Source organism: Trichosurus vulpecula, chromosome 5, assembly GCF_011100635.1.
Source record: "Trichosurus vulpecula isolate mTriVul1 chromosome 5, mTriVul1.pri, whole genome shotgun sequence".
Lineage (NCBI taxonomy): Eukaryota > Metazoa > Chordata > Mammalia > Diprotodontia > Phalangeridae > Trichosurus > Trichosurus vulpecula.
The window spans coordinates 259,029,026-259,055,345 of NC_050577.1; the positions used below are offsets into that span (position 1 = coordinate 259,029,026).

The 26,320-nt window shown below is 37.8% G+C and overlaps 1 protein-coding gene across 1 annotated transcript in view; it reads left to right on the forward strand.

Moving 5' to 3' along the window:
- The window catches only part of TAFA2 (TAFA chemokine like family member 2), a 139,507-nt gene that overhangs the window by 93,722 nt on the left and 19,465 nt on the right, over positions 1–26,320 (forward strand). Inside the window, exons 2-3 of the mRNA XM_036758350.1 lie at positions 5,407–5,559; positions 6,800–6,924. Coding sequence (XP_036614245.1) covers positions 5,407–5,559; positions 6,800–6,924 — 278 coding nt within the window. The remainder of the gene's footprint in view (positions 1–5,406; positions 5,560–6,799; positions 6,925–26,320) is intronic.

Below are 26,320 nucleotides of genomic sequence, written 5' to 3' on the forward strand. Positions count from 1 at the left end.
GCCTTGGGATCACTAATTTGGTAGCTTTTTGGAGGACTGATTGGAGAGGGGAGAGGCTGGAAACTAGAAAGTTGATTAGAAGGAGATATTATAGTAATGCAAGTGATATAGTCTTGAACTAGGATGGTGACTATGTAAGTAGAGAGGTGTTGGACCTGAGAGATGTTATATAAATAGAATTCACAGGACTTAGCAACTGTTTGGATCTGAGGGATGCTGGAGAGGGAAGAATTAAGGAGGATTCTGAGGGTAATTAACTTTGATGAGTGAAAGGAGGGGTTACATTCAATAGCTATAAATATGTTTAGAGGCAGGATGGGTTTTAGAGAGGAAAAATGAATTTTGTTTTGGACACATTGAATTTGACACATTAATGTGATATTCAGCAGTACATATCCAGCAGGAGGCTGGACTGGAATTCTGGCAGGAAATTCTACTTGGATATAGAGATTTGTGTAGATACAATAATTAAACTCATGAGAATGGATGATGTTCCCAAGGAGTAGATGTAGGCAAAGAAGGACCGGGATAGAACCTTGAACAGAGGAAGCGCATATTTCTATATTGATTCTAGAAATCTCACGTTATTTCTGTTTTCTAAATTTCCCCTAGAATCATAGATTCAGAGGTGGAAGGAGTAAAGATTTAGGCCTAGAAAGCATCTAGACCAATCTGCTCATCTTATAGATTAGGAAACTGAAGTCCTGGAGAAAAATGATCACACAGAGTGGAGAATCAAGCCCAGATCCTCTTAATACAAATTCAGGGCTCTTTACACCGTACACACCTCTATGTTCTAGGCAGCCGGATCTTCAATGTGCCCCTCAAACATGACACTTCATTTCATATGTCTGCACCATTGTAGAGACACTTCCTACCTCATCCCCCTTGCATTGGATTCATTCTCTTCTCTCCTCTGCTGCTTCTTTTGCTAAGGGAGCTCTTAATTTTCAAATTTTATTCTATTTGCTTTTCTTTGTACATGTTGAGCCCTTTCTGCCACACTCCCTTCCCAGACCAGCAGAATTTAAATTTCCTGGTCTTTTATCCCTAGCATCTAGCACAATGCTTTGCACACAGTAGGTGCTTAAGAATGCTTTCTGAATTAAATTAATTGACTCTATATAACATAATATAGAAATATAGGGTATAGATTTTGAGTTATAATGGGACTTGAAGGCCACCTAGTCTAACACCCACATTTTATAGATGATGAAACCAAAGCTCAGAGGGTTGTGACTTACCTGCGGTCACAAAAATAGTACCAGGGACAGATTTGAATTCAAGTTTTCCTGATTCCAAATCCAGTGTCCTATCCACCAAAGGAGGCTGTGTTTACCATAATAATGTATAAAATTGCACTAGTGTAAATCTAGGACCATATTCCTAGGATCATGGATTTTTGTACGGGCAATAAGTAGTGGAACATGGATTTGATTCCAGATTTAAAATAACACTCTGAAATATAAATAAGTGAATGAAATGAAAAATAAAACAAAAAATAATTAAATAAAAAATAAAATATATAAAATATAAAATAGCAGCTTCCCCCCATTTTTCACCTTCCGTTCCATTGGTTGTCCCAGATGGAGGTGGAATATAGAATCACAGATTTAGATTTGGGAAGGACCTTGTAGGTCAGGCAGCTCAACTCTTACTTTACATGTTAGGAAACTGAGAGCAACACAGGTTGTAAGTGTCAAGACCCCAGATCTTCTTCCACCATTCCAGAATTCTCTCCTCTATCCTACATTAGAGTCTTGGTGTGAACAAACCCATTCAGCAGGGTTTTTTTAAATGGGAAAACCCCCTTAATATGAAATAGATATGAAAAAATAAAGCAAAACGAAACACATGCCACAGAAGACATTGATTTGAAATAATTTTCCAGTGACATGTTTTTAGAAGTTGCTGACAGAACCAATTATATCTCTTTCCCCAAATGTTTCATTTAAGAATTTAAAGGCCTGATTTAAGAAACTGCCAATTCAGGTCAAAACTCCATGCCACAGCACCAGTACTGGGAAATTAATGCTATAATGTCAAAAAAGGCAGTGGTTGTAGCTGGGTCAAATTTTGTATCTCTGTTTCATGGGAATTTAATAAAAAGTGTCTCAGATATTTGTTTACATACAGACTCAGTAACACCTTGCATTGTGTGATTCTGAATCTTTTTTTGACTTGAACAAAATTGTTTATCCTTTTTCATTTGAATCTTCTCCAAGGTGCCTTGTAGCATTTTAATATGATGCTAACTGTTCATCTGTTAAGCTTATTTTGTTCATCTGGAAACCCCTAGTATTTGAATGGTTAATTCATCATGTGCTGTGTCTCATAGATATGGACAAAGAAATTTTGGACTTCCTACTCTTATTAACATTTTAAAGCAAAACTACTGGAGTTAGTTTTAGCTTCCTACCTTATTGACTATTACATAAACATCTACCATGTGCTGAGTGGTTTATATGTAGTAACAGCCTTTGTTTTTCAGGATTTCATTTGTCTTTATCCCCAGTCTACGTAGCATAAGACATAGCTTACTTTCCTCTGACTTCACCAAATTCTAAATTTAGTGGACAACCTTGAGAGGTGTTTTTTTCCCCTTCTTTTTTTAGGCCAGGGAAACAAGCCCAGGCCCTGCGTGTTCACTTCTCCATTTCTTTCTCATCCATGCTTCATGGAAGTTCATTTAGAAACGCGATAGGAAATGTGCCTGAACAAGAGTGAAGACAGAGGGATATGGGATTAGATCTCACATGGAGTATTGCTACTGAGGGTGTGAGTGGGGTGAGGGGTCCAGAGGAGGTGCGTGGGGACCCTTGGAATTTTCTCTGCTGCTGAAGGGTTGGTCTGATGGTGATGAAGGGATGGGCAGGGGATTTGAAATTGAAGATGAAAAAAAGTGACCCCAGATAAAGCTAACTTCACTGATGGGACTGTACAGAGAGAAGTCCATTTGGTCGGGAGCAGTCAGGAGTCCTCTACATTTTGGTGACTTAGGACAAAGCTTAGTGACCTCAACCTCTTGTTCTAAGTTGATTGCAGTACAATAATAGCCAGCACTTATATGGCACTTTAAGTTTTGTAGATCTCCTTACATAGCCCTTGAACCTCACAACAACCTCGTGAGGCAGGTGTTATTATTATCTCCATTTGACAGATAAGGAAACTGAGGCTAAGAGAAACCAAGTGACTTGTTGAAGATCACAGAGCTAGCAAGTGTCTGAGGCAAGATTCAAAATCAGGTCTTCCTGACTCCAAGTCTTACTCCATTCAAGGCACTGAGTCACATCACTGCTTATATAAGATTTGAAAGCTGCCTTTCTTGCTACTCTATAAGAAGTCAGTGGCATATTGAATTATCCTAATATAGCACACCTCATTTATCAGTTGAATTGGCTCGATTGTTTCCTTTGGGTATGAATAGTGTATGCCATGATTAATTTAGAAAGTGTTTTCCTTGCAGAACCTTGTGCTCATGCTCTTGCTCCCACTTTCCCAACCAAGAAACTGAGGCTCAGAGAGGTTGTAGTGACTTGCACACAGCCACACAGCCAGTAAAATGTCAGGGATTTGCACCTAGTCCTTCTGACTCTAAGCATTCTCTTCTTTACTCTTCTACTTTTGGACAATCAGGTGGTGTAGTGAGTAGAATGTCAAGCCTGGAGTCAGGAAGACTCTTCTTCCTGAATTCAGATCTGGCTTCAGACTCCTACTAACTGCGTGATCTTGGGCAAGTCATTTAACCCTGCTTGGCTCAGCTTTCCTTATCTGTAAAATGAGCTGTAGAAGGAAATGGCAAACCATTCCAGTATCTTTGCCAAGAAAACCCCAAATGCGGTCATGAAGAGTCAGACACAACTGAAATGACTGAACTGAATCTCTTTTAAATGTATGTATGTGTATATAAATGTGTATGTGTTCATAAGTGTGTGTGTGTGTGTGTGTGTGTGAGTTCATGTGAGCACTTGTGTGTGTGTATGTGTTAAGGTACCTTCTGCCTAGTCACCATATTTTTTCCAGTAGCTGGGCTTGTGATTAATTTGAAATAATTGTGCAACAATATGACAGCTTGGAATTCTGATGTGAATTAAGGTTTTCAAAGAACAACGCTGAAAGGTAGGTAGAATAATATTATCATCATCTTACAAATGGGGTACCTTAGGCCTGAAGTCATGAAGTGACTTTTAGGTCAAAAGGATGGTTGCTTGCCAATAAATAGTCAATAAGCATTTATCAAGTGCCTACTATGTGCTAGGCACTGTGCTACATCCTGGAAATACAAGTATGCAAAAGAAAGTCCCTATCTTCAAAGAGCTTACAGTCTAAGAAGGTAAAATAACACACAAAAGGAAACTAAAAAGGGGGGTTTGGGAAGTATCCAGCACTAGGGCTTGATTAAGAAGTCAAAGAAGTTCAAAGTGAGTGCAGCCAGGTGAATGTCTGAGGAGATGGGTGGATTGTGGTAGAAACGCCGCCCCCCTCAAAAAAAGTTCCATTAGATTCCTTTAAACATCTTTAACACCTGTCCTGTTTATATTGGGACTCTTCACAAATGAAAACCCTTATTGAGTATTGCTCTGATTAAGCCTACTGGATTGAAGTTGCAGACAGGAAATGATTTCCCCCAGACTCTAATGGTATATCCAATGGTGGCTGTCCAGGGAGTCATCTCTGGTCTGTTTCCTTCTTGTATGAGGATGTGTGCAGAGGGTTAGAGAAGTCTGTACAAATGCAAACTCTTATGACCTTTTTGAAGATCATATGGTATGGTAAAAAGTAAGTGAAATCTCCAGATTGTCCATTTGTTGAGTTTCCCATTGAATAGTTTATTTTGAAAAAAAAAACGAAGCAAAACAAATATTAAGCATTCAATTCATTGAAGATACTGGAAGATATTTATGGAACATTGGTTTTCAGGACTCTGTGTGTGTGTGTGTGTGTGTGTGTGTGTGTGTGTGTGTATCTTTGTGTCTTATTTCAGAGGAGAGTTACTTTGGAGAAGTGCTGAAAAAAAAGTACAGCACTGAAGGAAAATAATATGTTGATTTTCGAGTTGAACAGAAAGGTGTGAAAAAAGCTACCCACGGTACTTATTATGCAAGTACATGCATTTTGGATGGTCTCTTACAATGCTTTTATATTTCAGATTGCTCTAACTGTTCACTAGACTGTTTTCACTAATTCCTCTTGCTTCACCAAGTATTTACTGACAGAACTAGTGCTACTACATTTGGAAAAGAAATCAAATTTGCATTAGCAAGTTGCATCATTGGGATTCTAGTTTCATGCACGACAGATTTCATATAGAGCTATATTTAATGTATTTCCGATTAGAAGGGGGGAGATATGCTAAGTTGCCTTGATATGCCATCTTGCTCTCTCTTTTTGTTTTTGTTTGCACAGCTCACCATGTTAAAACTGGAACCTGTGAGGTGGTGGCGCTTCACAGATGTTGTAACAAGAACAAGATAGAAGAAAGATCACAGACGGTCAAGTGTTCATGCTTCCCAGGGCAGGTGGCAGGCACCACTAGAGCTGCTCCTTCTTGTGTTGATGGTGCGATTTCTTGAATTGTTTCACTGAATCTCTCTCTCTCTCTCTCTCTCTCTCTCTCTCTCTCTCTCTCTCTCTCTCTCTCTCTCTCAGTCTTTCTCTCTCTCCCCCTCCCTCCCTCTCCCTCTCTCTCCCTATCTCTCCCTCTCTCTCTCTCTCTCTCTCCCCCTCTCTCTATCTCCCCCTCTCTTTCCCCCCTTTCTCTCTCTCCCTCCCTCTCCCCCGCCCTCCCCCCCCCCTCTCTCCCTCCCTCCCTCCTTCTCCATGTCTCTCCACCCTTCCCCCTTCCCCCCCCCTCCGTGTTCTGGTGATTTAAAATAATATTGGCCTGGAGTGGGAGGCGGGGCATAGCATCAGGGCTAGGGGGAAAGAAGAGCCTCTATGCTCTTCTACAGATAACACTTTATAATAAGATCTTTTTGCTACTTCAGAAACCCAATCCTGTAAATGTATATGCAAGTCCTGATAGTCATTTTTGTTTCTTAGTGAATGATATTTAATTGACATTCTGATATATTTTGCTTAGCAGTGCACATGCTCTTTATTTTGGTTGACATTTTATTCAAATCCAGACAAGAAAGAATGTAAAAAAAATGGGAAGAAACGAAATTAATGATTTGATATTACTTTTCTAAAACAATTAAATGCTAGGAATTCTTTTAAAAATTCAAATTATAGTGTCCTTCATTCTCAATGAATTTTACCTCATCGATTTTTTGGGAAACAAGTCAAGTCATCTTATCTAAGCAGAGCTCTTATCTGATAACTAGTAAAACCTTCACTGTGATTGTTACTTTCAAATAAGTAAATCTCAATATAATGTTATATAGAATTTAAATGCTGATGTGAGCATTTTTCAGATTATATGGTGCTGGGTTTTGCCTATAATATAAAATTAATGTTACACCAGCCCAGAGATTCGGTTTGTTTGTGGGGAATTCTGTATTCATTCTAAAATGGAAATACTGCTACCTGTCGATATGCTTGATGTCTAGGAGACTGTAAACAGTATCGAGAAATAAATTTGGTAAGCAAATCTAGGCATCTATCATTCAAGGTCCCTTTGGCTAAAATCAAGGGACTTTTCTCAAAACCTAGAATACCTACTGACGAATGGAAATCATGCTTCTTTTCATCCCCTTTCCTTCCCTTACTCCCCATCCCACGTAGTTTTGCTATAACACCACAAGAAATAATGAACAGGGAGGAAAATAGTGACTTGATTTTTTTCCCCTTCCTGAAGCTTCAATAGTGGAGCAGAAATGGTGGTGTCACATGCAGCCATGTCTTGAAGGAGAGGAATGTAAAGTTCTTCCAGATCGGAAAGGGTGGAGTTGTTCTTCTGGAAATAAAGTGAAGACGACTAGGGTAGGTACAAGCCTAGTCTTGGCATATAACATGATACATAGCTTGGCTGATAAAGGTGAAGTAGGTATAATCAAATCCAAGTGTCATTTTGGGTATGAGTTTTGTTTTAGAATTGTGCTCATTAGTTGGTCCTGGTAATGTAAAAATCAGCTACAGGGCTGTTTGTTAAATGCCCACTGGTCCTTCAGAGGCAGTCATACAAGACTAGTTAGAAGGGCCTGTCTTGGGACCAGAAGTACCTGGGATCGATCCTGCCTCTGACTCAGTCTATCTATCTGCCCATGAACACTAAACCTCTTAGTGTTGCAGGAGACTCTATAGGATGTGAATGAGGTGCTAATCTGCCTCAGTGGAAGGAGTTTCCATATTTGAAGTTCCCTGTGCCAACAAAATCATCGGTCTGGACCAAAAATAAAATCCCTTATCTCATGAGAGACTGATGATTAGAAACTGCCTGGCACTGCCTGTTAATGTCCTGGAAGGGTAACCCAACCCCTTGTCCTTCCAAGGTAGATTAAATTGCGTAACACAAAATTTGTGCTGGCTATGTCAGTCCCTTAAAAATCTTAAAAATCAAGGCTCTTCCAGCTTTATGTGACTATTTTGATTATCTGAATCTTCTAGTTAAAATTTTACTAATAATAGAGGTGATTAAATGCTGAAATAGGTTCTTAAGGGAGGCTTGGAGATGTCAAGATTAGTAAAAATGTAATAAATTCTCTTTGAATCACAATCTTTTTAAGCTTGTGCAAAGAGGCACCCATAACAAATAATGATTAATAATTAGCCTGTTAACCTCTTGATCAGAGACTTAGATTTCCTAAACCTGATTGTGAAAACATTAACAATGTATTGTGTGGTGAAGGATGAGAGAATTTGAATTCTGCTTCATAGAATCTGCTGATGGAATTGTTAATGCCCAATGAGCCTCTAAAGTCTGGGTTCTTAACCTTTTTTATGCATGTGCTGTGGACCCCTTTGATGGTGAAGCCTATGGACCGCCTCTCAGAATAAGGTCTTTAAATACATAAAATAAAATGTATAGGATTACAAAGGAAACCAATTATATTGAAATAAAGATGTATTATGTATTTTTTTCCAATCCAAGTTCACAGACCCCTCAAAATCTGTCCATGAACCCCTTGGGTTCTGTGGAACCTAAGTCAAAAAAAAAACAACCAAAAACAAACCCTGTATCAAAGGGTACTCACAGAGGTTGGGTAGAATCAAGATGCTTGATAAAAGCCAACTGATTAGAAAAATGCTGTTAATTATTTTATTATATTAAGTGGGAGGAAAAGAGATAAGTGAAAGCCAAACCAAAACAAAATCTCTACAACATCTGGAGACTGGCCATAATGCAGTAGTTTTTGATCATGGTGATGCCCTGACGTAGATTGGCTTGCCTTATTAGGTCCCAGCTAGTCCTATGATTCTGTCTATCCTAATGATGTGTTATTGAATATGCTACCTAAAGCTCGACTGAAGGGACCAGCTAGCAAGTGTAGTCAAATTAACATTCTGTCAAGGCTCTGTGACCCGTTGGCTAAAAGGCAACGAATCTTTCTAAGATTCATTCAATGTCCCTCATCCATGCAAACACGGTCAATTAGAATAAGTGTATTACCCTAGTGAAGTAACTCTGCATTTGGCAAACCTTGATTTACTTTAAAATATTTTGATAATGCTAGATTATTTTTATGATAAACTATATTAACAATATTGAAGTTTCTCATTTGCTCAACAGTTAAATCTTATTGCAAAAGGGCATATATAGAAATTCACCAAACCTCCTTCATTAAGATTCAAGAACAAAGGAAAAACAATTCTATATCTACCTTTGAATATTAAGCCTTTGTTTACTTTGGTAGGTAAGAAGTAGGCTATTTCTGCAGAATGTTGATAATGAGATTAATTATATTAATTAGCATTACTTTTTCATAAAAAGCACTAGGGATAATACAACTTTCCAAAGTGCTATTGATATAGAATAGAAAGCTTCAAAAGATTTTTAGATTTGTTCTAGAATTATTATAATTGTTTGACCTTAATTCTCATAGTAAATTGCCTTTGAAATGAGTCCATTGTTGTCAGTCTTTTAGTCTCAAAGGACATGTCCCGACCCCGTTTCTCAAATAGTTGATAACTTAATGAAAGAAGATGCTTGAAAGATTGAGGGCGTAGGTGCAGAGGGGCTCAGCCCACTTATTTCATTCTGACATACCTAAGTCTCAGTCAGGGTTGATACTTTGAACACAGGCGTGTTGGATGCAACTCATTACTTTTCCTCTTCTTTCAGCGTTGAAATCTGCTCAGTCCTCTAACTTGAAAAAGAAAGAAAAAGTCTCATTTATGATTAGGAAAATGAGATGAGAATGAAACATTACTCAAACAAAGAATGTTATTTTTTCATCATTACTAAGACAAAGAAAGCAATATTGATGGAGAGATCTGGTTATTTTTTATTGAAAGGAGACAATGGTTAGGAAAGAAAGATTTTCAATAATTATAGTCAGTCTATCAGTCACAGTAAACTAGAAAAATTTCTTTGAAACTGATTGAGAGGAAAAGTTTTGAGAAATGGAAGGCCATTGTTGGAAAAGGACAAAAATGGCACTTGACTCCATAGAACATTAGGAAAAAGCTAGATTATCCTCTGGGCATTTATTGTCAAGGTGATAGTACTGTCAGGAAGAAACAGAATTTCATAAGCATATTAGTGGCAACAATTTCACAAAGAAAAAAAAATCTTATCATTTTTATCATCTTCAGTTTTTCCCCCTGTGCTTTTCCCATATAAGGTAGTTGTCATGGTGGTGATGAGAAAGAGCAGGCAGATTTTATATGGCAGGGGTCCAACCACAAATAAGAATGGCTGTAAGTTAAGCATGAATGAATTACAAAGATATAGAATAGTTGTTCTCAGGCAAAAAGCATTGGTGTTTCTTGAGTAAGATATGCAGGCCTTGTGGAATGATCTCTATTGGAAAAATGGCATGAGAAATGATTAAAATTGGAATAATGTATGCACTCTCTGGACTATAATTGTGCATCTCCAGTCTGGAGCTTTCCAGTGGGCCTAATGTTCAAGAAACACAGTTGGCCAAAAACAGGAGCAGCTGAGCTAAGTTGGCTCTTAGCAAAGGCCAGCAGTACCCTTCTGGTACTGAACATTTAGAGTATAAGGGGATGGGCCATGCTGATTGCATAATGTGTGCTAATCAAATCCTCTCTTGCTCTGTTCTGGGCCTGAAAGAAAGATTCTATTTCTCCCTCCCTCACTTTTCTATCTGCCTCTGTCTTTTGGCCTCTTTCTCTCTTCCTCTGGCTAATCCCTTCCTCTCCTCCCCTCTTCCCTCCCCTCCCCTCCTACCCTCCCCTTCCCTCCTCCCTCCCCTCCCTTGTCCTCCCCTCTCCTCTTCTTTCTCTTCTTCCTCCCCCTCCTTCTCTCTCTCCCTCCCCCACCTCTCATTCTCTCACATACATACCATACACACATTCTATTCCATTATGAAAACACAAAAACAAAAAAAAATGTAAATTAAAAAAAAACTTTGTGAGACATTTTTGTTTAGGGTACATAGTCTCTCTAAACCACAATGTTTAATTGCTAAAGAATACTACTGAAATCCTGATATTTTATAAAATATATTCCTCTTTTCATATAACTGAAAACTTGGAACTGGAAGCCGTAACCATTTACCTTCCTATCCTACCATTAAGAAACTACTAGTGTTTTTTTTTTTTTAAAGAAGAAAGAAAAAGTAATGAAAAGCTTTCTGGCTTCTCACATTCCAAGATAAATAATGAAGAACTTTTCAAAGAGTCATTAATAAAATAATACTTTTTTTCTAGTGTGAAAGAGCATATAATTAATATGCTCATTATATAATATAAAAGTAGCAAGGGGAAAAGGTGCTGTAAAGCTTGTAAGCTTTGAGAGAATTATTTTTTTAATCATAATGTTGGAAAGAATCATAAGAAAAATCAGGCCTAGACTCACATCTTTTAATGTTAAGTAATATATATTTTTCCTAGTGGAACATCTGATTGAAGAAGTCAAGATAGTCTGCCTTTATAATTCAATGTTTTCTGTCATTTGAGAAGGACACCAAATTCCATGTTGGCTGTGCTCCTTTAGGTTAATTCAATCTCTTTTAAATCTGAAGAAAGATGCATTTAGCTCTCTCCTCTTCAAGAACCAATGTTTTCATTTTGTGTAGTTTTAGATTTTCTTCAAGTATCTTATCTCCCAGGTGCACTGACTCTATTATCCTTAACAAGAAGTTTCTTAGTTGGTCTCTTTTATAAAATACAGTTCTTTTGCTTTTTCCTCATTGAACTTTCAGATCTCTAGGGCAGGGAACTCTCTAATCCCCCAAAGTTCCTGTTTAAAAATAATGATTTTCACAGAGAGGAAAAAAATAAAAACCAAACCAGGTTACTTTCATTTTTCCTTTACTCCCAATAAATGAAAGAGAATCAATATCTAAGATGAATTAAAGCATCAATCCTACGCAGAGAAATGAGCCAAAATGTTGCCATCTTTACAATGCAGGAATTATGAGCATTGCATAGTCAGATATAGTCTTGCATTCTCCACAGGTAAACAGTGTTTATGAAAAATGAAAAGTTACCCTATTTCCCATCAGTCCCTTCTGCAACATTGTTTTCCCTTTGCAAAACCAGGGCATTAAAATCACGGAATTCACTTATACATTGACCTCTTCCTCTTGTAAACTCCAATTTCCCATTAAGGCTAAGCTCAGTTGCTTCCTCCTAAATGACTCCCCTTTAGATTCCTTCCCTTCAACCTCTCCCTTGGGTTGTTAGTGATGAGATCTACTCTTTATGAAATTTATTTGTATTTACTTTGGATATACTTCATATTCACTTGAATGGATACATGTTATATCCCTCAAATAGAATGGAAGCTCCTTGAAGGAAGGGACAGTTTTGTTATTGTCCTTCTATTCCTAGTGACTAACACAGTGTCCTGCCCATAGATAAATACTAAGTGCTTGCAGTGTTGTGTGCATATCTCCATGCTAAGTGCTGGCTAGATAACAAAATTTAGATAAGAAGCTGGCTTTGCTTTCCTAGAACTTACACTATAATAAGGGAGGTAAGATAATAAACATAGATAGTACTATAGTATAAAATGCTCCGAAAGTGTATAAACAAAGTACAATTAGGTCTGAAAGGCAAGATCCTGACTGAGAGATTGAGGAAGGTGCTATATAGGAGGTGGACTTTGGGTTTTGTTTTGTTTTTTTTTAAGACTGGGTCTTCCTATCTCATCCAGGTTATAAGTGCCAGGACCACTCTCCCAACCCAGTGGCTCTTGGTTGGCCAAAGGAGCTTTGGCCTACTCCATTTCTGACCTGTGCCATTTTGCCTTTCCTAAGGCAACCTGGTGCCCCTTCAATTTCCCTCACCATATTAATTCATTAATTAGTGTGACACCAGATTGGCAGTAGCTCAGAACTCTGCAGCTCAAGAGATTCACCAGCCTTAGCCTGCCTGGCAGCAGGGATTATAAGTGTGAACCAACTTATCTAGCTTGGGTTGGGCTTCAAAAGTTTGGCCAAGAATTCAGCAGTGGGGATCTGGAAAGGTACTTAGAGATAATTTCTCTCAAGCCCTCAGGCATTTTATAGATATGAATGGCATTAATTCTTTTTACTTCATCAATATACATCTTTGCAATTGGGATATTTACAACAGAAGATGGATTTATAGTCAGCCATGACAACTCCCATCTCTCTAGTGCTTTTAGGTTTACAAAGTGCTTTCCTCACAACAGCCCTGTACGATTGTGCAAGTATTATCATTCTCATTTACTAGTAGGGAAATTAAAGCTGAACCAAGTCATGTGATCTGCCAAGAACTAAATCCTCATTTCTCCCAACTCCTGGTCCAGCACCCATATTGCCTCCGGGTATAGTAAGGGTGATGAATTTCTCCATTTTAATTCAGAGTAACCTTGAAATCTCTGAGTTATTTTTAGGAATGCATTGTAAAACAGAGATGTAGTAACATCCTGTGGTTGCTTTGCTGATATGTACCTCTAGCCATCCCCATTCATTCTCTCTTTTATATCAGTTGTTACTTCCTTGGATACCCAGACTCAATAATTCAGTACCATCAGGGTAGCCCCTGGTATAACCCTGAGGAAAGTCACTTAACCTCTGTTTGCCTTAGTTTCTTCAGCTGTAAAATAGGGATAACCATAGCACCTATCTCCCAGGTTTGTTGTGAAAATTAAATAAAATGATATTTGTAAAGTACTTAGTATAGTGCCTGTCACAAAATAAGAACTCTATAAATGCTTGCTATCATTACTATTATTATTAGCATAGGCAGGGGAGAAAGGGAGATACAGAAAGGGAAGGGAAAGAAAGAAGAGTAAGAGGATAGAAGAAAAGGAAAAAAGGAGAGGTGATCAAAAGGAAAAAGGCCCCAATTGATGCATTCGCCACAACATGGTCTAAGTTTTCTATTGTCATGCTAAACACCACATTTAAATCTTTTTCACCTATGGTTGTACATTATATAAGAATTTCCCAATCACAATCTCTTCTTCTGTCCAGGAAATTTATCATAGTATCCTCACAAGGTATATATACCCTATGCACATATCCTCATAGGGTACATATACGCTACACACATAGCACTGAGCTTAGACTCTGGATTTGGACTGGAGTCTTGATCGCCACTTATTCAATGTGTGACCTTGAGCAAATTATTCCACTTCTCCAGAAGCCAATTTCCTCATCTGTAAGATGAAGGGGTTAGTTTAAATGGCTTATGAGGTTTTTTTCTAGGCATAACGTTATATAATCCTTTGAATAATGCCAACCCTACATCAACATCCACCTCTTTAAGAGGCCCCATTTCCCTTTGTTCTCTTGGCTTCTTTTCCAATTGAATACAAAATTGAATCCTAATCAATTAGGCCAGAATATCTTGACATTCTTTAGAGGCTTCAGACTCTGATGTCTTTATATGGTGTACTCTTCTGTGGAAATAATTGCTAAGCCTGGTGACAAGGCAACAAAAAAATGGAGCAAAAGAAGATTATAGCGAATACAGACTTTCAGATTTTAATTTTATGGTTTCCTCATGAACTTAGGAAATAAGATGAACAAAACCTTGCAAAGATGAATTAAATGAAAGAAAAAATTCATACTGAACAACTTTGGGTTAATTTTAATAAATAAAGTTCATTTAACTCAGCAAAATCATAATTATAATATAGAATACACTTTAAAAAAATTTCATCAGTGTTTTTTTTAATGGTTTTTAAGCATCTGCTTTTAAAACTTTGAGTTCCAAATTCTCTCTCCTCTTCCCTTCCTGCCCACCCTCCCTAGGAAGGCAAGCAATTCAACATAGATCACACATGTATAATTATGCAAAACACTTCCACAATGCTCATGTTGTGAAAGGCTAACTGTATTTCCTTCCATTCTATCCTCTCCCGCTTTATTCTGTTTTCTCCCTTGACTCTGTCCCTTTTCAAATGTGTTTGCTTTTGATTACCTCCTCCCCCTATCTGCCCTCCCTTCTATCATCCCCCTTTTTTTATCCCCTTCCCCTTATTTTCCTGTGGAGTAAGATACCCAACTGAGTGTGTATGTTATTCCCTCCTCAAGTTGAATCTGATGAGAGTAAGATTTGCTCATTCCCCCTCACCTGCTCCCTCTTCCCTCCCAACAGAACTGCTCTTTCTGGCCACTTTTATGTGAGATAATTTACCCCATTCTATCTCTCTCTTTCTCCCTCTCTCAATATATTCCTCTCTCACCCCTTAAATTTATTTCATTTTTTAGATATCCCTTCATATTCAACTCCTCCTGTGCCCTCTGTCCATATTCCCTTCAACTGCCCTAATACTGAGAAAGGTCTCCTGAATTACATACATCATCTTTCCATGTAGGAATGTAAACATAACAGTTCAAATTTAAAAAGTCCCGTATGAATTCTCTTTCTTCTTTACCTTTTCATGCTTCTCTTGATTCTTGTATTTGAAAGTCAAATTTTCTGTTCAGCTCTGGTATTTTCATTGAGAAAGCTTGAAAGTCCATATTTTGCCTTGGAGCATTATACTCAGTTTTGCTGGGTAGGGGATTCTTGATTTTAATTCTAGCTCCTCTGACCTCTGGAATATCATATTCCAAACCCTTAGATCACTTTATATACAAGCTGCTAGATCTTTTGTTATTCTGATTGTGTTTCCATAATATTTAAACTGTTTCTTGCTGGCTGCTTGCAGTATTTTCTCCTTGACCTGGAAACTCAGGAATTTGGCTACAATATTCCTAGGAGTTTTCTTTTTGGGATCTTTTTCAAGAGGTGATTGGTGGATTCTTTCAATTTCTATTTTACCCTCTGGTTCTAGAATATCACAGCAGTTTTCCTTGGTAATTTCTTGAAGGATGATGTCTAGGCTCTTTTTTTGATCATGACTTTCAGGTAGTCCAATAATTTTTAAACTATCTCTGCTGGATCTATTATTCAGGTCAGTGGTTTTTCCAATGAGATATTTCACATTGTCTTCCATTTTTTCATTCCTTTGGTTCTGTTTTATAATATCTTGATTTCTCACAAAGTCACTAACTTCCACTTGCTCCAATCTAATTTTTAAGGTGGTATTTTCTTCAGTGATCTTTTGGACCTCCTTTTCCATTTGGCTAATTATGCCTTTCAAGCCATTCTTCTCCTCATTGGCTTTTTGGAGCTCTTTTGGCATTTGGGTTAGTCTATGATTTAAGGTGTTATTTTCTGCAGTATTTTTTGGGTCTCCTTTAGCAAGTCATTGACTCGTTTTTCTTGCATCCTTCTCATTTCTCTTCCTAATTTTTCCTCTACTTCTCTTATTTGCTTTTCCAAATCCTTTTTGAGCTCTTCCATGAACTGAGCCCAATTCATATCTTTCTTGGAGGCTTTTGATGTAGGTTCTTTGACTTTTGTTGACTTCTTGTGGCTGTATGATTTGATCTTCTTTGTCACCAAAAAAGGAATCTAGAGTTTGAGTCTGAGTCAGAGTTTGAGCCTGAGATTCATTTTTGCTACCTGTTCATGTTCCCAGCCAACTACTTGGCTCTTGAGCGTTTTGTCAGGATATAGCTGCTTGTAGAGGAAAGAATACTTTGTCCCAAGCTTTAGAGTCCAAGCACTGCTCTTTTCAGAGCTACATCCAGGCTGTGTCCCAGCAGCATTCCTCCTCCTCCAAGAACTGCCAACCAGGACTGCAATTCGGATCCAAGCAGGGCACAGAAAGAGAATCTGCCTTTGTGCCCACAAAGCGCTCCTTGCATTCCCACTCTGATCTGCTGCTAGACTCCTCCCACTGTGTGAGCCAGAGACTCACTGCTGATTCTGGCACTCTGGACCCAGCCTCAGGAGCTTCCTGCTGCTGCTACCGCCATGGATGCACAACCTCCTCCACCCCCTGAGCTTCTGGCCGGGACCACTCTGAACTTCATCCCACAGTTTCCTCCTAACCTGCTCTTTGGCGTTTTTGTGTTGAGAAGTCTGGTAACTACCACAGCTCACTGTTTCATTGCCCCAAGTCCTGTTCTGGCTGGCTGACTCTGGGTCTGGTCTGTCCTGGCTTGGCTGATGCTGGGTTGCCCTCTGCTCTTAGCACCATGAGATAGACACTTCCCAGCGACTATCCACGCTTTCCTGGGCTGGAGGTCTATTTCCCTCTGCTATTGCATGGGTTCCACAGCTCTAGAATTTGTTCAGAGACATTTTTTACAGGTGTTTGGAGGGATTTGGCTGGGAGCTTAAGCAAGTCCCTGCTTTCCTGCCACCATTTTGGGTCTCCCTCCATCAGTGGTTTTGATTAGTAATTTTATCACTAAATCACATGGAGAAGACTTCAGTGAGCATTTTCAACCTCCTCATTTTACAGATAAGGACACCTAAGCCCAAATAAGTCAGCTGATTTGTCTAGGGTTCCACAAGTAATAAGTATCAGATACAGGATTTGAACACTGACCTTGACACATTAGCCAGTGTTATTTCCACTGTACTATCTTGTTTCTTTACTGTAATAAGAATTAATGGAACTTTTGAATTTAGGGAAACACGTACTCTAGGTAGGCTTTAGAATCCAGAATGAGGAGGATATTTCTGGAAAAACAATTTGATAAAAAGAAAATAAACCAATCTGAACAGTCAAGTCCCTGAGGTCAGAACAGGGCATCTTGAAGAGACACTCATAGAAGACCTGAATTATTTAGACTTGTTGTTTTGGCCCTCTGTTAAGAAGGAAGTGAACTGTCTGGGCTTATGCATTCTGAAAACATTACTTACCAAAGTAGCATGTCTAATCTAGTATTTCTAATTAAAAGAGCTACTTACTTAGATGAAAACAATTTTACAGTCCTAGGAGTATATGCCTTGGCTATAGTTGTATGGTACTTCCAGGAAAAGAGGCTATTTTAGAAATTATCACTAAGGGTATATTTCCCAAACTTGGCCCTGGTTTGTACAATTAAAAATGGGGAATAAGTAACATATGCATGCCTTCATAATCCTACATAAAATTAGATGTTCTGTGTTTGAGCCAGGTGCTAATGGGTACATAATACTCTATACTATATTTGTAGCCTTATAATAGACTGAAAGTGATTGCAAAGTTGGAAAGAAAGTTTAATTTAATTTAGTTTAGTTTAATGTCGCATGCATTGGCCACATTACTTGGCAAATTTCATGGACAACTTCCAGGGTTTCTCTTATGTGTGGACACCCAAAATGCTGTTTTTTATGAGGACCAGGAAAGTCCAAGGAGCCTCATGAAATTATTTTCCCTGTCAGCTGGCTAATGGCTAAAATTCCATTTGAGACTCATTCCTTTAGCTCAAAACTCTAATTTATGTGAAAACCCAGCTATCCCAGGATGCAGTAATGTGATTGTCTGCTTTTAGTCATTCAAATGACTGACTGATCAGTTGAATGAGTGATAATGCATTTGCCCATTTTCAGTCATTTAGGCAGAATTAATAGAAATATAAAGATTAGGATTAGATCTGTGATTTTATTATTATAGGGAGCCTTGTTGTTGAAGAAACTATAACTACCAATTTAAGTTGTCTCCCCTGCCACTTACATTCTTAAAGAGTTGTTGAGAGTACTAAGTTTCCCAGGGTCACACTGCCAGTATGTGCCAGACGAGGGCTTTGGACCCAGGTCTTCTCAGCTCTGAAGGCATGCTCTTTCTCCATTATACCACAGTGTCTTGGTCTAGAATAGGGAAAGTGATCATTACATTGTACTCTGTATCTCTCAGACCCTCTTTGTCTGAAATAGTGTTCTGAATTTTGGGCAGCACAATTTAAGAGGAGCTTTGGAAAATTAGAGGTATCTTCAAGTTCACTAAAAAGGTAAAGACTTTATAAAGCATGTCATCAGGGCAGCTGTTGAGCACAGAAAGGAAATTTAACTTGAAGAAGAAAACACCAACACTTTTTTGTTATCTGAGAGGGTAGAATTACGACCTAGGAAATACAATTATAGTGACTGATTTTGCTTTGGGATATTAAAAAAAACCTTTTATTAAAAAAAAAATTCTAGCTGTCTGAAGTGACTTTTCTTTTGAAGTATCTCCTCCCCACTGTAAACATTAGCATGAAATTTGTGTGAAAAAAAATATTACATCAATTGGAGAACTAAGTTATTTCTAAGTTCCCTTCCATTTCCAAGATTCTCTGAATCCGTGATTTGTAACTTAGTGTGCATGAATTGCATCTAACAATGGTTAATAAGAATATATTTGTTTCAAATGACTTGCAAACTTAATAAAAAAATCTTTAAAATAAAAAGAATGGGGGAGGGAGAAAGCTGCCTATGTGTATCTACAACTCAGAAATCGTAGAGAATGACTGAAATGAAGAAAAAAAGAAAAGCATTTGAGACACATAAAGATTCACAGAAGATAAAATCCAAGAAGGAAACCAGTAGTAAAACCCATGGTCTCAATGTCTATGTACAAAGGTCCAAAATTTAGGCAACAAACAACAGGAACTAGTAATAAAGACACGAGTGGGAAAATTTGATTTAAGTGTTGATGAAACTTGATGAGATGAAATCTGTGTCAGGAACATGAATGGGTCAGGGTAAATCTTATTCAAAAGAACTAGCATAGTTAAAAGGGGAGTATTGAAATATTAAGCAAGCATGAAATTGGGGATAAAATCAATAAAGGGTGAAATGGAAGAGATTTTGTCAGTGGAACATACTAGAGACCACCTGGACAGAAAGAAGAAAGAGATCACTTTAGGAAACAGATCATAAACCTAGTTCGGAGGCATGATAGAGTGGTGATGAAAGGTTCCAATTATCTAGACATCTATTGGAGCTCTTTCAATGCCCAAAAAGAGCAGTTACTTCTTGTCTTGTTCTTCATCCTTGAAGAGGACCATGACATCAGGGAGGTGATGCCACCTCGCTTTCTCCTCCAGGGCCATCTTGAGTCCAGTGACCAGATATGGATCAAAATAGTTGGAGATGGTCCAGGATGCAGTTGGGGACCCTGGACTTTTCAAGATGAGGTCTTTAACAGGACTCAGTTTGACTGCCTATTTTAGTGATTCAGGCTTAATAAGAAATGAGGCAGAGAATGGCCTCTTTACCCAATAAAAAAAAAATCAGTCTAGGAGGGAAGACTCTGTGGGTTTCTGGCCAAAACAGAAACTACTGTTATTTGCATTCATTCTGAGCCAATCAGAGCCCAAACAAAGACCAAGTAGGGCTTGGCCTGAGACCTATTGTTGGCCAATCAATGAGAACCTGAGTCATTTGGGGTTAAGGCTGGTCTTTAAGAAAGAAAAAAGAGTTTTAGAGATTAAAATTTACATTCACCTTGGACAGAGCACACACTGGTAAGGGTGTGAGACCTATCTGTAAAGCAGAGATGTCAATCCCAAACTAGATTAAAATGTAATTGGAAAAAATTTAATGAAATAAAAGTTTAGTGGCTCCTGTTTCTATTTGAGTTTGATAGCACTGGTCTAAAGCAACCAGCTTGATTATGTAAGCATCAAGTCCAAGCAAAGTGGACACATGACTACTTTTAGCCCCCTGAAATGTTTCAGTTCATTTCTCTAGGGGATATATCTCTTTGGCATGTGTAGGTGCACACTAGAAAATGATGCCATATTCAGGGATTTCCATCCCCGATATGAAACACCAAGACCGGCTTGGTGTCTGTTTTCACGCCTGGAGGGACCTTGCTTCTAAGATTTATTTTTTTCTCACTACCATTTCAAGAGCTAGGCTATAGAGGGATTGGGCCATCATAGTTAAGACTGTGTAAAGGGGATTGGTGTGGTTTAATAGATGTGTTTAGAAGATAGATACAAAAAACAGGTAACAGAGGGTGAAGATAAAAACATGGCACAGGTCTGTAAAACTAAGTACTGTCGGGAATTATAATATTTAGAATGAGCCAAGACTTATAAATGGCAAAAAGTGGGGGTCTCTTTTAACTACTTTTCGGGGTAGAGGAGGGTAATAGAAAAGCTAGGACCACACCCTGAGGTAGATGGGGTAATGATCACTGAAAACAGAGAGTAGGCAGAGTTTGCTCAATTCTTTTATTTCTGGTTGGCTTCCTTGCCAAGGAGCATCCTCTTTGCACTAGAAATGTCAGAAAAATAAATTTCTAAGGTAAGTAAGGAGATAGGAAAGGCACATAGCTACCCCTGATGAATTCACTTCCCTTGGTTTTGATGAAATCCACACTAGGCTACTAAAAGAATTGACAAATATAATTGTAGGGCCTCTGCTAGTGATGTTTGAAAGGCCATGGAGAAACAGAAAGTTGCTTGGGGGGAGGGGAGGGAAAAGTAACAAACATTTATAAAGCACATACTATATGTCAGGCAGTGCTTTACAAATATCATCTTATTTGATCTTCACAACAGTTGTGAGAGGTAGGTGATAGTATTGGCTTTATTTTGCAGATGAGAAAACTAAGGCAGAGATTTTTCTTTTGTTGTCTTTTGTTTCCCATCCAGGGTCACAGCTAATTAATGTCTGATGTTTATTTGAACCCAAGTCTTCTTGGATTGAGGTCAAGATCTTTATCTTTTGTGCCATGTTGCTGGATTTCTAACCTAGTATTTTTAATCAAAAGAGCTGTCTATTTAGTTGGTGGTAATTTACAATCCTCGCAGTACATGCCTTGACGTTAGTTAGGTAGCACTTCTGGGAAATATATGCCTCAGGATCTGTTGAGTTTTCCTTCTTTAGGGGGTCTTCAAGCAGAGGGTGAATAATCACTTGTTGGGTATATTATATTGGGAATTTTTTTGAATATATACATTGGACTAGATGCCTACCAATATGCCTTGTAAATCTTGAGTTCTTGGACTCTTTAATTTTAAATCTTTTACTCTATCAGAATTTGGTAAGAGACAGGGGAAGTACCAGGTGTCTGAATAGGAAAGAAATAAATTTTAGAAAGTTTTTGGCTTAAATTGAGCCAAATTCTGCCTCTGTATAATTACAACCCATTGCTCCTACCACCTTTTATCAAGAACAAGCCTAATCCTCTTCTATATGAAAACCACATATGCATATATGTACATATATTATATATTATATACTACATTATGTATATATATATATGTATGTGTGTGTATATATACACATATACAAATATGCACATACACATACCCACACATATATGTATTAGGCAGATAGATGACATAGTAGATAATGCACTGGGCCTGGAATGAGAAAGACCTGAGTTCAAATCCAGCTCCAGACATGTACTAGTACTTTGACCCTGTACAAGCCACTTAACCTTTGTCTCCCACAGTTTCCTTATCTTTAAAATGGGGATAATTATAGCAGCTACCTCCCTAGTCACTTAATCTCTTTCTGCCTCAGTTTACTTATCTGTAAAGTAGGGATAGCAACGACCCCTACCCCTGCATGGTTGTTTTGAGGGTAAAATGAGATATTTGTAAAGTGCTTTGTGAAGACTATTATTATGTTACTTTAAAGATAGTTTCTTCAAGTAAAATATTATCAGTTTTTCAGTTGATCTTCACACTGTTTGGTTTCCAGTCTTTTTACCACTCTAGTGATGTTCATTGGGACATTATTCAATTTCTTTAAAATGAGAGAATCAGAACCAAGCCAAAGAGTTTAAATATGATCCGACCAGGCCACAGTGTAACAGAATTATAATCTCCCTTGTTCTGAATATTATTTCTCTATTAATATAGCCTAAGATTTTGTTAGCTTTTTTATCTGCCATGTTGTATTGTTGACTAATATTGAGCTTAGAATTTATGAAAATCCTTGAATTTTTTTTTTACACAAAATGTTTAGCTGCATTCTTTCTGTTCTATTGGACCAGCGTGAATGAGATGATCAATTCTTCCCAACTGCAAGGTTTGCACGATAGTGATAAGCTTCTGTTTTACTTAGCAAATTAATCATATAATATACATACTTAGATGTTATTTTGTTCCACTTTTCTTTAGTGATACCTTCAAGGATACCAGTTCCATAGCTATCAGATCTAAGCAGGGAGAGGCATGGCTGATTTGGGTCCCCAGATGTATGTCACTTTAAGTCCCAAGGGGCCACATCTCCTGGGAATATAGCTGAATACGGTACCATGACATATGGTACCATGTCCACAGAGTGAAAACACCGAGATTGTCTCGGTTTCTTTACTTTTATACCTTGAGGGACCCTGTTTCTCTAACTTTAAATTTACTTCCATTTTAAGAACTAGGATTTGGAAGGATTGGGCCATCACAGTTGGTTGACATTGTGAAAATGGGCTGGCCTGGCCTGTGTTCTTCTTTACAGTTTATAACGTATGTCAGGCATATGAGGCTTATATCTTCTTATGGGGGCTCCTTTCATATTCACACCTATTTCTACACAACAGTCTCCCTACAGCAAACTCAGAATTACAAAAAGGAAACAAAATCATCACCAGCATTTGACATAATAATTTAACAGTGGACAAAACATGTTTGTCATTACTTTAGGGATATATTTCTTGTAGTTACATCACAGATATCACAATTCATAGTGACCTCCTCATTTGGACTAGAATTTTGCCACGAATACATGTCTCCTGCATAAGTCTTAAATTAACTCATTCTAATCACCTTGACAAAAATATATTTATATTTATGAAATAAATTTTCAATATCAAAATGAAACTTTATCTCATCAGGAGTATTTGTTTATGTTATAACTAAACTGTGGCAGTAAGCTAATGTTCTATGAGTGGTACATTAGTAGAGACAGGCCGTTCCCAACCTAATAATTTATTTATTGTACAAATAAACATTAAAGACTGTTAGTTCTCATTAGGGAGTGGTAGCACATCCAAAAATGCTTTTTGGAAAACCTCAAAGGGGAAATGTGAACATGATGCTTTACCCTTCTGTCAACCCTATTTTCTGGGGTGTGGCTATGATACGTACCCATGTTAATACACATATGCACATACATGCACACACAGAAACAAGTGTAGGCATAATTCCAGTGATGACTGAAATTAATTATTTTAGGAATCCCAACTCTTAAATATTGGTGGGATTAAGCAGCCCAGGAATGATGGGATAGATACTGTTTAAACTACTAAATTTTCTTCCATTACAATCGGAAAAGTAGCCCATCATAATCTGTTCTGTTTTTTTTAACAGCGTTTCTACTGCTACAGAAAAATATCATCAATTTTAAAATGGAATTTTATACTTATTAATATTTAAATAAGAGCAACGAATCTGGATCTACTTAATAGGATTAACATAACTCCATTTCAAGAAGCCACATTTATTGTGGCAAAAATTACACATTCCATAATTCTTCCAAACCTATGTTAATCTCAAATTGTGATAATTCATTGATGTTATTTAAAATAGAAGCACTCAGCATGCTAGTCTTCTTTTCAAAGTGTACTTACTAAAATCAACTAAATAAAGTTAGCACTTTGAGGCAAAGGCTGGCTGGTATTTTTTTTTCACCTTAGTTCAATATTATCTGTATCGTAGAGCTATGTCATGATTACTGTGAGTAAGGAATGCCAGGAAATGATGGTATTATTTGAATTTGCACAGCATATTTACTGTTGACTTGAACCAGTTGCCATACTTTATATAATTATAACTTCAAATAGTGTAAATTTGAATACATGGAGCCCCTTCATGGAATCTGTTAACTGCAGTAACTGGGACCTAGCTATAAAGACTTAGCACGTGCTTGTTGAATTGGATGAATGATTTTAAATTGATTTTAAAATCTGTACATTTCTTGAAGTTCTAGATTATTTTTATATAAAGAATTAGGAGCACAGAGTTAAATTTGCTTGGATTATTTTCATTTTTTTCCTACATCAAAACTTCTGGTACCTTTTTAAAATTAATATTTTGTACTAATTAACAGTGTTTTTTTTTCTCTTTTAAATGTCATACTCTAGATAAGGCAAAGTCAGCTATTCTTTTGGAATGTCAGTTAGGGTAATTTAAGGGCATACAAAACCTAAATTAAAATTAAGAAAAACTGCATTATCTAAACTAACTCATTAACACTTATTTAAAATGTGTAATACTTTTTGAAAATTAGTGATTCTCAGTAGAGTAAGTGGAAGGAGCACTGAGCCCAGAGTCAGGAAATCCTGAGTTCAAATCTGGCCTCAGACACATACTAGCTATGTGATCCTGAACAAGTCACTTAAACTCTATGTGCCTCAGTTTCCCCAACTGTAAAGTTGGGATAATAACAACACCTACCTCGTAGGTCTTTTGTGAGGATCAGATGAGAGAACATGTAAAAAACTCTTAGCACAGCATCTGGTACATAGTAGGCACTATATAAATGCTTATTCTCACCTCCCCCTTTATCTTTTATTCCATTAAACTAAACGGACACAAAGAAAACAGTGATATAGATAATGTTTATATAATTCAGCAATTAATTAACAGTGGAAAATAATTCCCCATTAAATAGTATATGAATCAAACAATGCATTTTGAAAATAGTATTATATATATATACATATAAATATATATATATATATAAACATATATATAAACACTTAAATATACAGTACACCTAGGAGATAAAATGTGTGCTTTTTATTATGGCCATATACTATAATCTTCATAGCCTTTAACACTGTAGTAGAATTTGAACTATGCTTTAAAGATGATGCTTACATGGGGAATATTATCATTTCAAAACAAAGTAGAAATAAATTCGCAGTTTATAAAAGAGTAAATATTTAGACTTTAAGCATGTTCTGCTCCCATTTCTGGTACTTAACACCTTGTATCAGGAGGGCAGAGTTTATAATCTCAAAGAGGATCATAAACATGTCTGAAACGTTCGGAATCGCCGGATATAAGAAACTCTCAAAGTAGAAGGCAGAAGAATCAAAACATTTATTTAGGCTCCACAGTAACCAACCCATGAACCAGCAACCCCATTTTGATATGTTGATCAAAAGCTTCCAGGCCCAATAAGTACGCCTTGCAAGAGTAACCAGGAGGCTACAGAGAAGCATGATTGCGTAAAGCAAAATCATGTTTCCCCCTCTATGGTAATAAGATTACCCCACTGGCCTGAAGTCTTTGTTCAGCTTTCTCCCGTAGGTCAGCTCTGCTACTGGCAGCTCCTGCTTCAGCTGTGTCTGTGGCTGTGGCTGTAACTGACGTAACTGCCGTAACTGCCTCTGTAACTGCCTCTGGCTCCAACTGTCGCTGTAACTGTCGCTGTAATGGCCTGAAGTCTTTGTTCAGCTTTCTCCCGTAGGTTAGCTCTGCTACTGGCAGCTCCTGCTTCAGCTGTGGCTGTAACTGACGTAACTGTCGTAACTGCCTCTGTAACTGTCGTTGTAACTGTCGCTGGCTCCAACCGGAAAAGGAAGAGAGAGCTCTTCAAGCTGTCCTCTCCCCTCTTATAGGGCTTTTGACATCATCAAGCTCCGCCCAAATGACCAGGGCCGATTGGTTCCTGAGTTGGCCCCTCCCCCTAGCATAGCCGCCAACACCTCCCCTCAGCCAGCCCCATGACTCCTCACACAGGAAGCTGTCTGCTTCCCGGCATGCTCCCCGGGCCTCCTGCCCCGGAAGAGCAAGCCACAGTGTCCAGAGGCTCAATGAGGCAAGCTGAGCCATTCAAAGAAAACAAAGGCCATTCTGGCTACACTCCACCCCTTGTTATAGGATACATAATCTAATCAGCCATGTATCCTAGAACATACATTGTGATCCAATTACAAAGGAAACTAAAACATATCATTCATTATAAAGCAAAACATATCATTTGGTGACATTCCTAAATATTGGTTTACGATTCAAATGTGATCCACCCCTAGGTCCCAGCAAGATAATCTCTTCAATCA